Source organism: Thalassophryne amazonica, chromosome 11, assembly GCF_902500255.1.
Source record: "Thalassophryne amazonica chromosome 11, fThaAma1.1, whole genome shotgun sequence".
Classification (NCBI taxonomy): domain Eukaryota; kingdom Metazoa; phylum Chordata; class Actinopteri; order Batrachoidiformes; family Batrachoididae; genus Thalassophryne; species Thalassophryne amazonica.
In genome coordinates, this window is record NC_047113.1 from 19497 (window position 1) to 36512 (window position 17016).

General features: G+C 41.5%; 1 protein-coding gene across 1 annotated transcript in view; it reads left to right on the plus strand.

The window, feature by feature from the left end:
- The first annotated feature begins 936 nt into the window (after positions 1-936).
- Positions 937-17016, plus strand: part of myot (myotilin) — a 46937-nt gene continuing 30857 nt past the window's right edge. The window contains exons 1-5 of the mRNA XM_034181840.1: positions 937-1050; positions 1400-1519; positions 1602-1839; positions 4782-4930; positions 13726-13827. Coding sequence (XP_034037731.1) covers positions 937-1050; positions 1400-1519; positions 1602-1839; positions 4782-4930; positions 13726-13827 — 723 coding nt within the window. The remainder of the gene's footprint in view (positions 1051-1399; positions 1520-1601; positions 1840-4781; positions 4931-13725; positions 13828-17016) is intronic.

The following is a 17016-nucleotide window of genomic DNA, read 5'->3' on the forward strand; positions in this document are numbered from 1 at the left end:
TTGCTGCTAATCCTCCGCCTCGGCCCGTGTTACGAGTGTTCTGGCAGTTAGTGTGACTCGGGGGTGTTGACTCATTTAAACTAACATATTCATCCTGCTGTAACCAGGTTTCTGTAAGGCAGAATAAATCAATATGTTGATCAATTATTTATATCATTTACCCACAAGGGACTTAGAAGAGAGAGACCTAATGTTTAATAGACCACATTTAACTGTTTTAGTCTGTGGTGCAGTTTGAAGGTGCTATATTATTTTTTCTTTTTGAATTTTTATGCTTAAATAGATTTTGCTGGTTATTGGTGGTCTGGGAGCAGGCACCGTCTCTACGGGGATGGGGTAATGAGGGGGATGGCAGAGGGGTGGTAAGACTACAACTCTGCTTCCTGGTCCCAACCCTGGGGTAGTCACGGTTTGGAGGATTTAAGAAAATTGGCCAGATTTCTAGAAATGAGAGCTGCTCCATCCAAGTGGGATGGATGCCGTCTCTCCTAACAAGACCAGATTTGCCCCAGAAGCATTGCCAAATATCTATGAAGCCCACCTCATTTTTTGGACACCACTCAGACAGCCAGCAATTCAGGGAGAACATGCGGCTAAACATGTCACTCCCGGTCCGATTGGGGAGGGGCCCAGAGAAAACAGTCCGACACTGTTTTTGCAAAGTTACACACCGATTCAATGTTAATTTTAGTGACCTCCGATTGGCGTAACCAGGTGTCATTACTGCCGACGTGAATTACAATCTTACCAAATTTACACTTAGCCTTAGCCAGCAGTTTCAAATTTCCTTCAATGTCGCCTGCTCTCGCCCCCGGAAGACAATCGGACAATCAATTTTTTGAGGCCCTGTGAGAAATACCTGAATACCTTAATTCAGTTTTTGTGCAGTTTTATTTTGTTTCTGTCCACTTTAGTCCCTGCCACTCAGCTGGAAACATGGACCTGCCCACCTTCAGCTCCAGCGCCTTCCCTCCCAGTGCCTTCACTATGAGCGACCAAGACATTTCATTCAGTTCGCAGCCAGCCTTCCAGGCCCCGAGCTATGAGAGTGTGCTAAGGAGATGCCCAGGAGAAGCAAATGGCTCTCACCAGAACGCACAGTCTTCAAAATAATTCAGTCCTAATGGAGCGTCCAACTTTGACTAACATGAAGCCAACGCAGATTCAGTCCCTTCCTCATAGTCAGTCTGTGTCTTTGTCAGAGTTTCAGTCTGTGAGCCTAAACACGCTAACATGCAAAAACAAAATCACACCAGGCCAATGGGACGACCAAGTTCATCATCCTTCCTCATCGAGTCTAAACTCCCCCGTTCCGACCCCGGCTTCCTCTGCTGGGCCTCCCTCTTTGCTCCACATCTGCCCGCTCACATCCCTTTCACCTTTGCCTCACCATCTCCAGTCTCCTCATGCCTCTGTCCCCTGCACCACCATGCGGTCCACCATCACCCTCACTCCCAGCAACCTCAGTGCCACCATTGGCCTCGGCAGCGCTAGCCTGCCAGCCAACCCAGGACACCATGTCAGCGCCCGCTGCTTACCTTTGCTCTGTACTCCCCTAAAGTCCTCTTCTCTCCTTACACCTCCTCCACGCTGTCTCCTAATTCCAGCCTGCCTCACAGCTCCCCATCCCACTCCCCACTCTCCCATCCAGCCCTGTCCTTCCCACAGAGTCCACTTCAGCAGATCTTGCCCTCAACAGCCTCTATCAGTGTCTTCTTCACTCGCTCGCTCCTCTGTTTCTCCCTCCTCTCCCCTCATCCCCCCAGACCCGCCCAGCAACAACAGGGTTCCACCTGCTGTGGTCTCACTGCCTGCCAGCTACAAGGGAACACCAAGCACGTGAGTTGCACTCTGCATTTTGCGCAGTGATGGATGAGAGAAAAACAGATGCAATTGGAGGGGGTTGAGAGACACTGTTGAGAAGGGCTGAAGCAGCAGAGGGCGGTTGACCATCAGGATGTGTCTGGAAATACTTTCTAAAGGATTGTTATGTGTGTAATAATCTGTCAATGCTGTAATCCTCTTTGGTTTTATTCAGCCGTGACAAAGCATTTGTTTGGCCTTGTCTCTGCCTCCTTCCGCTCTGCATGCTGCACAGTGCGACCTACACCTCCAGTAGCTGCTTCAGATAAAAAATGTGCAGCTGAGGACGGTGCGCCACCAAGTCACAGCAATGTTTAAATTAATTTATATGGAGCATATAAAGTGTTGCTGTAGTTTTAAAAAGGCATTAACACTCAGGGTCTCTTTGCAAAGTGTTTTAAAGTTCAGATTGAATGAAATGTTGCTTGAGTGAGACACTGCTGAAAGGATGGCCTGTGACTGCATTGGGTCAAAACATTTATTTGATATAACCAATCTCTGCGTCAGAAACCTCAAGCCACATTGGATGTGTAGCCAGTGCACTCTGAGTGCCAAAGCCTGGATAAATGAGATAGGGTTGTGTCAGAAAGGGCATCTAATGTAAAACCAGCCAAAATGAAGATACAGATTACAAATCAAATTTCCATACCAGATTGGCTGAGTCCCAGGTTAACAATGACCACCACTGGTGCCGTTGCCCAACAGGGTGCTGGTGGAAATTGGGCTACTCCTGGGCAAAGAGGAGGAGGAGAACATGTCCAGAGACAGCAGGAGAAGAGAACAACTAGAAGGGTGGAAGTGAGAGTCCTAACTTTGAATGTTGGCAGTATGACTGGTAAAGGATGAGAGCTGGCTGACATGATTGAGAGGAGAAAGGTAGACATATTGTGTGTGGAAGGGAAGTAAAGCCAGGCACATAGGCAGTGGGTTCAAGTTCTTGTATCATGGTATGGATAGGAACAGAAATGGTGTTGGTATCATTTTAAAGGAAGAGTATGTTAAGAGTGTGTTGGAGGTTAAGCGAGTGTCTGACAGGGTGATGAGTGTGAAGTTCGAAATTGAAAGGGTGATTATAAATATCATCAGTGCATATGCCCCAAAGGTAGGTTGTGAGATGGAGAAAGATTTCTGAAGTGAGTTAGATGAGGAGGTGGACAGTGTGCCCAAGAATGAAAGAGTGGGGATAGGAGCAGACTTCAATGGGCATGTTGGCAAAGTGAACAGTGGTGATGAGGAAGTAATAGTGGAAGGGCAGATAGTAGTTGATTTTGCAAAAAGGATGGAAATGGCTGTAGTGAATACCCACTTTAGGAGAAGGGAGGAGGACAGGGTGACCTATGAGTGGAGGAAGGTGCACATAGGTGGACTACAGTCTTTATAAGAGATGCGATCTAAAAGAAATTGGACACTGTAAGGTGGTGGCAGGAGATAGTGTAGCTAGACAGCATGGGATGGTGGTTTGTAGGATGACTTTAAAAGTGAAAACGAGAGTCAGAGCTCAACAGAGGATCAGATGGTGGAAGCTGAAGGAGGAAGACTGTTGTGTGTAATTCAGTGAGCAGGTGAGACAGGCACTGGATGGAGGGGAAGCAATTTTGGACAACTGGGAAAGTACTGCAGATGTGGTGAGGGAGACAGCTAAGAAGGCACTGAGTGTGACATCTGGACAGTGGATGGAAGGTTTGAGTCTTGGTGGTGGAATGACGATGGTTAGGAAAACATAAGGAGAAAGAGGTTGACAAGAAAGAACTGGGGTAATGAGAGAGATGAAGAAAGTAGACAGGAGTACAAGGAGAAGCAGCATAAAGTGAAAAGAGAAGTGGATAAAGCCAAGGAAAAGGCATATCGCGAGCTCTACGTGAATTTGAACAGGAAGAATGGAGAAAAGGACTTGTACTGATTGGCCAATCTATGGGACAGAACTGTAAAGGATCTGCAGCAAGTCAGGTTATCAAGGATACAGACTGACAAGTGAGGAGAGTGTTTTGAGAAGGTGCAGGGAATATTTTGAGTAGCTGATGAATGAAGAAAATGAGGGAGAGAAAAGGCTGGATGATGTGGAGAGAGTTAATCAGGAAATCCAAGAGATTAGTAAAGATGACGTGAGGGCAGCTATAAAGAGGATGATGAATGGAAAGGCAGTTGGTCCAAATGACATTCCAGTCATCGGAGGCATTCCATTGAAAGAATGAAAAACATTCATTATTTGTTTTATATTACGGCTAAAATAGATCCTTGTCATTTGATATTTTATTAATTTATAAAGAAACAGAAAAGGGACTTACATTTGGTGTGTGTCACTGGTGCTTTGACATCAACAGTCCAACACAAACTATAAATAGGAGTCCAAAATTGTTCTCAGTCAGTTTGGAAAAACAGTTAGTTAAAAAACAATTGTGATTATTCAGTCCGTGATGCTGTGCACTGACTGTGTACTTCCAAAAAAAAGGCCATGTACTTCCTCAGTCAGCAAAAAATCACATCAGAAGTTTGTCAAGCTTTTCATCCAAACAGCTCTTCATGCCTCCAAACGGCTTACAGCGTAGTGCCCATCAATTAGCTCCTTCAAATCGTTGTCTGTCAGCAAAACAAACTCCGCCATGTTTAGCTAAATGCCACCCCCATTAGTGGGCAGGGGTCGCAGAGTGCAATGGTACAAAATGTATGAACCAAATTTGCATGGTAAATAGAACCAAATTGCACACTAAATGAAATGCAACACAAATGGGACAAATAAACCATGTCATGTGACATTAAAGCACCAATCAAATGACAAAGATCACTCAGCTGTATATAATTTGGGTGATGGTGTGTTCATTAGGCCTTCTTCTCTAATCCTAACTGGTGACTTCTGTGTTGTCTTTATCTTGTCCCATCTCTACAGTAAATATTTTCTCTTGAACTTCCTTCTCTCACAGTCTCCCAAGCCCATCCTGAAAAAGGCATAACAGCTCGGCCGTCTTCCTCTCGCTCCACAGATGAAGATATCCAGGGCTCTAAAGATGCCCTCATCCAGGATCTGGAAAAGAAGCTACGCTCAAAGGAGGCCAGGAGAAAAACTGGCCAGGTACGTGTTTGATAAAGCAGATGTAGATCACCTCATGGAAATTTACAGCTGTAAAAAAAAAAAAAAATTGTCAGTTTATACTGTACTACAGTTGTGGTCAAATGCTTACAGGCATTTTTTTTTTAATACTCCTTTCTTCTGGGCCAAAATGATTGCACAACAAGCTTTTTTTTTTTTTTTTTTTTGTGCACAAGTCTTGTTTAGAGTTTTCTGACATGAACACAGGGCCATAGGTATACATGCATATATAACCCCAATTCCAATGAAGTTGGGATGTTGTGTAAATGTAAATAAAAACAGAATACAATGATTTGTAAATCCTCTTCAACCTATATTCAATTGAATACACCACAAAGACAAGATATTTAATGTTCAAACTGAAACTTTATTGTTTTGTGCAAATATTTGCTCATTTTGAAATGGATGCCTGCAACATGTTTCAAAAAAGCTGGGACAGTGGTATGTTTACCACTGTGTTACAGCACCTTTCCTTCTAACAACACTCAATAAGCATTTGGGAATTGAGGACACTAATTGTTAAAGCTTTGTAGGTGGAATTCTTTCCCATTCTTGCTTGATGTACGACTTCAGTTGTCTCCGTTGTCGTATTTTGCGCTTCATAATGTGCCACACATTTTCAGTGGGCGACAGGTCTGGACTGCAGGCAGGCCGGTCTATTATCCGCACTCTTTTACTACGAAGCCACGCTGTTGTAACACTTGCAGAATGTGGCTTGGCATTGTCTTGCTGAAATAAGCAGGGACGTCCCTGAAAAAGACGTTGCTTGGATGGCAGCATGTGTTGCTCCAAAACCTGGATGTACCTTTCAGCATTGATGGTGCCATCACAGATGTGTAAGTTGTCCATGCCATGGGCACTAACACACCCCCATACCATCACAGATGCTGGCTTTTGAAATTTGCACTGGTAACAATCTGGATGGTCTTTTTCCTCTTTTGTCCAGACGACACAACGTCCATGATTTCCAAAAACAATTTGAAATGTGGACTCATCAGACCTCAGCACACTTTTTCACTTTGCGTCTGTCCATTTCAAATGAGCTTGGGTCCAGAGAAGGCGGCAGTGTTTCTGGATGTTGTTGATGTTTGGCTTTCACTTTGCAGGGTAGAGTTTTAACTTGCACTTGTAGATGTAGCGACAAACTGTGTTAACTGACAATGGTTTTCTGAAGTGTTTCTGAGCCCATGCGGAAAGATCCTTTACACAATGTCAGTTTTTAATGCAGTGCCGCCTGAGGGATCGAATGTCACAGGCATTCACTTTACATCCACTTACGTGTAGAAAATTCTCTGAATCTTCTGATTATATTATGGACTGTAGATGATGGAATCCCTAAATTCCTTGCAATTGAACGTTGAGAAACATTGTTCTTAAACTGTTGGACTATTCCCCCCCCCTACACACAGTTGTTCACAAAGCGGTGATCCTCACCCCATCTTTGCTTGTGATGGTTGCCCTTTCGGGGATGCTCCTTTTATACCCAATCATGACACTCACCTGTTTCCAATTAACCTGATCACCCGTGGAATGTTCTAAACAGATGTTCTTTGAGCATTCATCAGTCTTTTGTTCCCCTGTCTCAGCTTTTTTGAAATGTGTTGCAGGCATCCATTTCGAAATAAGCAAAAATTTACCCAAAATACAAAAGTGTATCAGTTTGAACATTAAATATCTTGTCTTTGTGGTGTATTCAACTGACTATAGGTTGAAGAGGATTTGCAAATCATTCTATTCTGTTTTTATTTACATTTCACACAACGCCCCAAGTTAATTGGAATTGGGGTTGTATACATGCATACAGACATATCTTGTGTACAGTATCCACACATTGTTTGGTTAAATTGGGGAATAATCCTGTTGTGTCTGATGACTTGCAGATTGTCAGAGTTGTTCGGACCTGAAAAGAACAACCCAGTTTACACACAGAAAATGATCATGCAAGAGACACTGAATTTCTTTTCCTGATTAGGAGAAAACAAACGAGCCGCTCCTTCAGAAAGAACTGTCGTCTGTTCTGAGGCCCCGCCCATTTGCTTCTCCTTTTTATTGAATATAGTACATACAAGCATATAGGAGTGACAATATTACAAAACAATGGAAAGACACAAAGTCTGCTCTTACATGATATGAAAACCATTATGGCTTTGAGCCCTCAGTCTCCTAAGTTTACCATAATAATGTCCAACCCTGAAACTGGTGTTCTGGTACAATGCTCTTTCCTCAAGGCTGAACCATTAATTAAAGGTGCACATCTGCACTATAGCAAAAACATGACCCTAGCAAACAGTCTGCACATGACTAAGCCAAATATCATCTGCTCACTTTCTTTGTGTGGCAGTTTTAATGATCACTTGAACAGTGATTGCTTTGACAATGGGTAATTATTTGAAGGAATAATGGTACATGAACTCTCACACATACATACATGTATATATGAAAAACGGAGAACAGAATCAAAGACACAATCACAGAGTACATCAAAGTAAAGACATTAATATTTGCTAATATATATTGACAATATAGAGGAAAAACCCTGTCATTCTTCCTCCCTGTTTATCGAATTTGAATGTCTACACTCACAGCATCATCATTGTAGAAACATCAAAAAGCTCACAAACAGTGTACTTAACCACCAGTTTTCCCCGTCGGGATGGGGGGACATAATTCAGTCTCCCATAGCAATGACGCAACATATTACACACATCTAGACACGTAGAACTCAATGGAACTGTTAATTACAGTGGACTGATAGGAGACTTTTTTCTTTCGCCAACCTTCTGTCAGGCTGTTTGGGACCCGGAGGTCAAGAACCGGGTATGCAATCACAGTCTTACCATCAGTTTTTAATAGTCCTCAGAGAACCTACCACAACCACTGCTCCCTTCTGTCTGTTATGTGCCATCAAAAAATTAGTGGATCAGTCAATTAACAATTTTTCAATCTTTTAGCAGTATTTAATATGTATACTGGGGACGTGATTCATAGAAATGTTTTATGACCCAAAGTCTTCATTGCTTGCACGAACCTGTTTCCGGACAATGAATGCTGGAACTTATTGATCTAATTGGTCAGGTCCACAGTAACTCATTCATGATTACTGAGGCAAAATGGGCCAAATACTGCAATATTCAATTGAAGCAGTCAATCTGAATTTTCTTATATTTCCCCAGATAGAATAGAATCACCTCACACAAATTTCAAACCAACAACACACAAAAAATATATCACAACAATAACCCAATCATTAATCACTCTACCGGAATATAATCTTGATCAGCTTTGCTTAAAATCCGTTAAGTAGGCGGAACTAACCACCTTTTACACCTTATCCAGTGTACAAAAATTAACCATTTCCTCCCAGTTACATGATCATTCAATATAGAAAGTAGGAAGACGATAGTATTTATTGTCTTTGAGTTATCATCTTAACAAACTGAAAAGTTTTATTTCATCAACGGATCTATTTCAGAATTCTCCCTCAAAATACTCTATCTTTGTCCCTGGACACCAACTCATACTCATATACACGTACAGAATTGATTAATGTGCACTTATTTCTCAATATCTTAACTCCACACTTTAAAATGTTGGAGCGCCAGCAACTGTGACCTTGACAGTTTTATCTAAACCAATTCACAATAATTACACACAATCTGTCTATATAGCGACAACAGAATAAAGTAAGGAAAATTTGACAAGTATAATCTGCTTGAAAAGAAAGAATGGCAACCTTATGTGTACATAAACAAAATTCATGTTGAAAACGGAGAACTCTTTATCTCTACGAGTGTGTACATTCACGCGCAAAGTGTCCATTCTTCCCACACTTCCAACAAGTCAATTTCCTCTTCATCTCACGCTCACGGGCTTTGCCTCTGGCCGCTCTGTGGCACTGACCTTTGCCCTTTCCTGCAAAATACACTTCTTCCTCACACATCATTATGACTGCTCCGGCAGGTTTAAAAACTGCTGTGTTTGGTGCAAAAGCATAGTTTGGTGTACATTTCACTCCACATCTCTCTTGCCTTTTTGTAAAATCACTGGTGTTCTTTTTTATAGTATCAAATGACTTTGTTGTGGAGTTTAACTGTAATTTTCCCGAGAAGTTAACTGTCTCTCGCCACATCTTTAAGTGTTCAGGTGATGCTGGATCTTTTGTCTCCATGTACCAAACATCATTTGACTGTGTGTCATGTTTACTGTGAGAACAGCAGTTACCCATTTTAGCTGTTTGTGGGGTTATCTCATAGGGAGATCTAAACGAACAGGCTGTTCTTTTTTTTTTTTCACTGTTTGGTCACCGATCAGTCTGAAAAGTGTCACCACTTCGACCTCTGAGAGGTGGGTGACCTTGCTTATGGCTTCTTTTCAGACTCATAGGCTTGCAAACAGGTGTTATGCGTATAGAACGCTTACAGCCTACTTCACAGACAGGGCTTCGTTTCTGCCAGTGGGTTAAAACTGGTGACAGGCCCCCGCGATTCAGTTGCGTACGCCCTCAGTCATAAAAACACACACATTCACACAAATACATTCACACCGCTGCGCTTCAGCTGTTATCACATTTTATATTTATATTTACATATTTATATATCAGAATTTTACAGCTCGCCCATTGAAGGTTTCACCGACCTAACACTGTACAGTTTTTATGCGCTGTTCCAGACCCGAAAGTGGTCTTTCAGTTGTCTCTTGCTTTTTTTTTTTCTTTTTTTTTTTTTTAAATTGCCAATTGTAACCGCTGCTGGCTCAATCTGGAGCCAACAGCCACATCAGGTGTCTGACACAACGGGAATGCAACGCAAGCACACGGCTCCGTAACAGATGGTCTTTAACCACTGCGCCACCTGACTTTTCTCTTTCTCTCTGAGTAAAATTTAACACTTTACAGCCAGGCTTTTGCCTCATACCTTACAGTGTTTAAGCCAAGAGACAAACCAAGAAAGACATTACGGGGTTTTTTTCCCTTCGTGGTGGTACCGGCCACACCCACACACATGCACGGAAAGAAATTAAGTTCTCACCCGTGATCAGACTTTGCCGCTGAATTCGAATGCCTTCACCCCGGTAAGTGTCGACCCATTAGGGAGGAGACCCATCCCCCAGAAAAGGGTCTGCAGGAACTGGTTCCCGCGCTGCAGCCGCAGACTTACACGGGCGACAGGTGGTCGGGTCTATTGGCATCTGGCTTGAAGGACCAAGATGTCAGAGTTGTTCGGACCTGAAAAGAATAACCCAGTTTACACACAGAAATGATCACCCAAGAGACACTGAATTTCTTTTCCTGATCAGGAGAAAACAAACGAGCCACTCCTTCAGAAAGAACTGTTGTCTGCTCTGAAGGCCCCGCCCATTTGCTTCTCCTTTTTATTGAATATAGTTACATACAAGCATATAGGAGTGACAATATTACAAAACAATGGAAAGACACAAAGTCTGGTCTCACACTGATATGAAAACTGTTATGGCTTTAAGCCCTCAGTCTCCTAGGCTTACCATAATAATGTCCAGCCCTGAACTGGTGTTCCGGTTACACCCCTTTTTCCTCAAGGCTGAACCATTAATTAAAGGTGCACATCTGCGCTTAGCAAAAACATGACCCTAGCAAAACATTCTGCACATTCTGGCAAAACACTCTGCACATTGACTAAGCCAAAGATCATCTGCTCACTTTCTTGTGTGGCAGTTTTAATGATCACTTGAACAGTGAGAGAAAACCCTTTCACAGATGTTCATGCTGGATTTTATGGTCACAAAATGAGTTTTACCAGCGACGCATTAGTGCAACTGGTAAAATGGATATTTGTGACCAGCATGAACATCTGCACGTCATCACACACAACAGGATTATTCCCAATCCAATTCCACCGTTTGCACTGTTTATTTTTCTGTAAGTAATTCAGTGAATCGTTGTAAAAGGGTGTGGTTAGCTCGTCAAAGCTCACCGTTGAAACAGCGTCTTCATACCAAACTTGAAATTGTGTGTGCATACCCACAGATTTCTCCATCTCGTCAGCTGCATTGAGTTCACGATAAATCCATCAATCAATCCAGTTTAATCCATTAAATCCACACATTTCTGGATCGTCATCACTGCACTAGTTTGTCTGTCTCAGGTGGCAGCATCATTGTTGATACCTGCGCAGCCATGCATCAGGGGGCGGAGTAACACATCAAATGTGAAGCAGTTTTAATATTTTGGCACTATCCATGCAATATTTTATGGTCTGAAATCTCATGATTAACCAATCAGATTTGTGGGAAAAAAAATGTCATTGGTTAGAATGTGTCTTCAGTTTCATTATGGAACATGGTTGCCATCAACGCTTCTGGCAGAATTTCTGAATGTTTTAGAACTTTTCTTGGTACAATTGGTAGAATTTGTTGATGATGTTGGTTTCCAGGCTTGGAAACTTTTAAATGTAGTCCAGATATTTTCAGGTGGATTGAGGTCAGGACTTTGGGAAAGGTGTTCTAGAAAATTTGTGTTCTCATGCTTTGTCCTTTCCACAACCAGCTTTAATGTGTGTTTGGGGTAGGACTGCAAATAACAACTATAATTATCAATTATTCTGACAATTAGTTGCTTGGTCCATAAACGCCATGAAACCTGTGAATACATTGATCACAATTTCCAAAGCCCAAGATGATATCCTCAAATGTGTTGTTTTGTTGACAATATAAAGATATTCAAATTATTGTCAGAGTAATGAAACCTCACAAATGCTCCTATTTAAGAAGGTGGAATCAGAATTTGGTTTATTTTTCTAAAAAATTACTTTGAAATGAAAATAGATGGCTTTTAATGTAATAGTCAGTCATTGGTTTATCGATTCTTGGTTGCAACTCGAATATGTGATCCTTTTCCTGTTGAAATGGGCAGCTGTGTCCACATTTGAACAAGTCCAGAGGTGCTACTGCTGTTTATTATTCCATTCACTTTGTGCAATGAAACAGTTCCTCGGGCAGCAAAACAACCCCACAGGAAGATTAAACGTTGATATGGTGTTCCTGGCATTGGATGGTTCACAGTTAGTCCTCCAAACATACATACATCATTATGGCCAGACATGTCAATCTTTGTCTCACAGAAACCTTGTTTTTTTTTTTTTTAACTCTCACTGTCATGGTGTGGGATATATATATATATATATATATATATATATATATATATATATATATATATATATATATATATATATACGAGGGCTGTCCATAAAGTATAGGTCCTTTTTATTTTTTTCAAAAACTATATGGATTTCATTCACATGTTTTTACGTCAGACATGCTTGAACCCGCGTGCGCATGCGTGAGTTTTTCCACGCCTGTCGGTGACGTCATTCGCCTGTGAGCACTCCTTGTGGGAGGAGTCGTCCAGCCCCTCGTCGGAATTCCTTTGTCTGAGAAGTTGCTGAGAGACTGGCGCTTTGTTTGATCAAATTTTTTTCTAAACCTGTGAGACACATCGAAGTGGACACGGTTTGAAAAATTAAGCTGGTTTTCGGTAAAAATTTTAACAGCTGATGAGAGATTTTGAGGTGATACTGTCGCTTTAAGGACTTCCCACGGTGCGAGACGTCACGCAACGCTCTCAGGCGCCGTCGTCAGCCTGTTTCAAGCTTAAAACCTCCACATTTCAGGCTCTGTTGATCCAGGACGTCGTGAGAGAACAGAGAAGTTTCAGAAGAAGTCGGTTTCAGCATTTTATCCGGATATTCCACTGTTAAAGGAGATTTTTTTAATGAAAGACGTGCGGGCGGATTGCAGCATCGGCTCGCAGCCGCTGCGACGCTCCGCCACAGAAAAACACCTCCGTTGGAAGCCTTAAGGACAAGTTGGAACATGTCCAGCTGTTAAACAATTTCTCATATACTCACTCCACTGAAAGCCATCAAAAGCCGCCTGGATTTTACAAATGGTTATCAACACGGAGGTGGTTTTCCTGTGCCGCCGCACCGCGCCGGCTGCGTCCCAACGCGCGGACCCGTCCGCACGTCTTTCATTAAAAAAATCTCCTTTAACAGTGGAATATCCGGATAAAATGCTGAAACCGACTTCTTCTGAAACTTCTCTGTTCTCTCACGACGTCCTGGATCAATAGAGCCTGAAATGTGGAGGTTTTAAGCTTGAAACAGGCTGACGACGGCGCCTGAGAGCGTTGCGCGACGTCTCGCACCGTGGGAAGTCCTTAAAGCGACAGTATCACCTCAAAATCTCTCATCAGCCGTTAAAATTTTTACCGAAAACCAGCTTAATTTTTCGAACCATGTCCACTTCGATGTGTCTCACAGGTTTAGAAAAAATTTTGATCAAACAAAGCGCCAGTCTCTCAGCAACTTCTCAGACAAAGGAATTCCGACGAGGGGCTGGACGACTCCTCCCACAAGGAGTGCTCACAGGCGAATGACGTCACCGACAGGCGTGGAAAAACTCACGCATGCGCACGAGGGTTCAAGCATGTCTGACGTAAAAACATATGAATGAAATCCATATAGTTTTTGAAAAAAATAAAAAGGACCTATACTTTATGGACAGACCTCGTGTGTATATATATATATATATATATATATATATATATATATAAATGAAATCCATCATCCATACATACACATTCATAAGCCAAAAGATGTGCATGTATGGTGGCACAACAGTCCCAAATTTTCCTTGTAACAAATGGCCTCAGCAGGTATTTACTGATGGGCTCCTTTCCTCCACTTAGTACTGATCATCTGTGAAATCATCTGATAACTGTGTTCATGTTTTCTTTGTAAAAGAAACTATCCTATGAGGAGCGTATGGCACGCAGGCTGCTGGGTCCAGACAGCGCCACCTATGTGTTCGACCAAGACAATATGTCAGACTCGAAACCTGACCAGGTAACAGACTTTACCAAATTTATGCCTGCACTTTTTTTTATTATTATTACTGTTGTCACAGTGCTCTGCTGTGTATTGCAGTGAAATTCATCCTGTAAATGTATTTATGTTGGCTGCAGCCCCAAACCCATTAGCTTTCATTTCTTAAGTGAGGACTGAACATTGTTACAGTTGTTGGAGTTTGAATGGCTGTCTATCTATCTATGTGTGTGTGTGTGTGTGTGTGTGTGTGTGTGTGTGTGTATATATATATATATACAGTCGTGTTCAGAATAATAGTAGTGCTATGTGACTAAAAAGATTAATCCAGGTTTTGAGTATATTTCTTATTGTTACATGGGAAACAAGGTACCAGTAGATTCAGTAGATTCTCACAAATCCAACAAGACCAAGCATTCATGATATGCACACTCTTAAGGCTATGAAATTGGGCTATTAGTAAAAAAAAAAAAAAAGTAGAAAAGGGGGTGTTCACAATAATAGTAGTGTAGCATTCAGTCAGTGAGTTCGTCAGTTTTGTGGAACAAACAGGTGTGAATCAGGTGTCCCGTATTTAAGGATGAAGCCAGCACCTGTTGAACATGCTTTTCTCTTTGAAAGCCTGAGGAAAATGGGACGTTCAAGATATTGTTCAGAAGAACAGCGTAGTTTGACGAAAAAGTTGATTGGAGAGGGGAAAACTTATACACAGGTGCAAAACATTATAGGCTGTTCATCTGCAATGATCTCCAATGCTTTAAAATGGACAAAAAACCAGAGACATGTGGAAGAAAATGGAAAACAACCATCAAAATGGATAGAAGAATAACCAGAATGGCAAAGGCTCACCCATTGATCAGCTCCAGGATGATCAAAGACAGTCTGGAGTTACCTGTAAGTGCTGTGACAGTTAGAAGATGCCTGTGTGAAGCTAATTTATTTGCAAGAATCCTCCGCAAAGTCCCTCTGTTAAATAAAAGACGTGCAGAAGAGGTTACAATTTGCCAAAGAACACATCAACTGGCCTAAAGAGAAAAGGAGGAATATTTTGTGGACTGATGAGAGTAAAACTGTTCTTTTTGGGTCCAAGGGCCGCAGACAGTTTGTGAGATGACCCCCAAACTCTGAATTCAAGCCACAGTTCACAATGAAGACAGTGAAGCATGGTGGTGCAAGCATCATGATATGGGCATGTTTCGCCTACTATGGTGTTGGGCCTATATATTGCATACCAGGTATCATGGATCAGTTTGGATATGTCAAAATACTTGAAGAGGTCATGTTGCCTAATGCTGAAGAGGACATGCCCTTGAAATGGGTGTTTCAACAAGACAATGACCCCAAGCACACTAGTAAACCAGCAAAATCTTGGTTCCAAACCAACAAAATTAATGCCTCGCAGATGTGAAGAAATCATGAAAAACTGTGGTTATACAACTAAATACTAGTTTAGTGATTCACAGGATTGATAAAAAAGCAGTTTGAACATAATAGTTTTGAGTTTGTAGCGTCAACAGCAGATGCTACTATTATTGTGAACGCCCCCTTTTCTACTTTTAGTCACATAGCACTACTATTATTCTGAACACTACTGTATATACACGCACACATTATATAGAGTGCTTTTCCATCTGAAAATCACTAAGGGCCCTTGGGTAAGGTCCTTAATCCCCAGTTGATTCCAGTGTGAATAAGTGGGTTAATTTATTGTGGAGCCACTTAACTTTAATAAGCATTTTGCTTGTGAACTTTCCTGGATGCAACTTTCTTCCCCAGCTTTCCACCTTTTTCCACTTCTCCACCAATTTATGCAGCTAGAGGGGAAATCTTTGTTGTACTGGTATCAGACCCATCTTTGTATTTATTAATTTACATATTTAAATCCAACATTCACACTCAGAGTTCACATCAAATTGATGTCATTTCACTAACTTTGACTTGAGTGAGCTATTCTAAGACATATTCAATGGCTTTTCATTTAAAAGCCTGATTACATAATTGTGCAAATCTTTGTATAACTGTCTGAAATGCTTAAAGATGCTTTGATCAGCAACTGAAGAATCAGCCATAAATATTCACAGCAATGATATGTGCGTGATGAATGCCACTTCTCATTCTCTGAATGTTCGTAACCTTTCAACTACTGTAATCCACCCCCCAGGATGATTTTTTATTATTAGTATTTTCTAAAAAGCTGTGCAGCCTTTCAAATGTCATAAAACTGACAATTTAGTTTCTACTGAAAATCCAAGCATGATAACATGGGTTTAATTTTGTAACATTGCAAAATTACACCTCATTTTAATGAAGACAACATTTATCTGGGGGGAATCCCATGGCGATCATTGTTTTCCTTCTAGCGCCATCTACAGGAAGAAGTGCGTTTGTACATGCATGAGGTTTTGAGATTCCTTGTGACCTGACCCTCTTGATGCATGTCCCCATCTGTAAGATGTCGTGTAAATCACTTGAGCTGTTATCTGTTTTCCAAAAACGGCGTTTTTAGATTCAGAAGTGTTTATTTCTCACACAACTTTACAAAATATATGAGAAACATTTGGATAGAAATAAGCTGTTTCTGAGCATTTTCTGCCATCTTGGTTTATTTTGTTCAAGCGAGCAGCCAACTGACATCACACTGTCTTTCTTTACTGATTGGCAGTCACAGTGCCCTTCCCAGCATCCATCATGCAGGTTGAGGGGAAGCCCCCACGTGATCTGATGTTTCTACCAAATGTAGGTCATGGTGTCTGTGCTCTTGAATTTCAGTCCCTGATGGGTTGAAATTCTAAATTGTTTCCTGACTAGGGATTGATAAGAGTTTATCTATCGATTCCACTTATCAATCCGATTCCTTATCGATACATCTTGTGAATTTTCTGTGTACTACAAGTAGGCTTTACAGGTTTTCTATGTCAACAACATTTTATTTAGTCTTAAAGTAAATAAATATGAAATTGGTCACTGGATCCTTGATCTCTGGACATAAATAGAAATAAACAATCGGTAGTTTTTGTCAAAAGCATTTCCTTTCACACATTAATGGCATGAAAGTCTCTCCATACTGCTGGAGTCTGCAGGTCTGCAGCCGTACAGTCTTGGGCTGCTGCACATCAGCGCAGGATGTCTCATTTTGGGAGGAAAAAAACTATTTTGATTGATTGCAGTTTGTTTGTATTACAGTGTTTGGAAAGCAGCCGATCTGCTCTG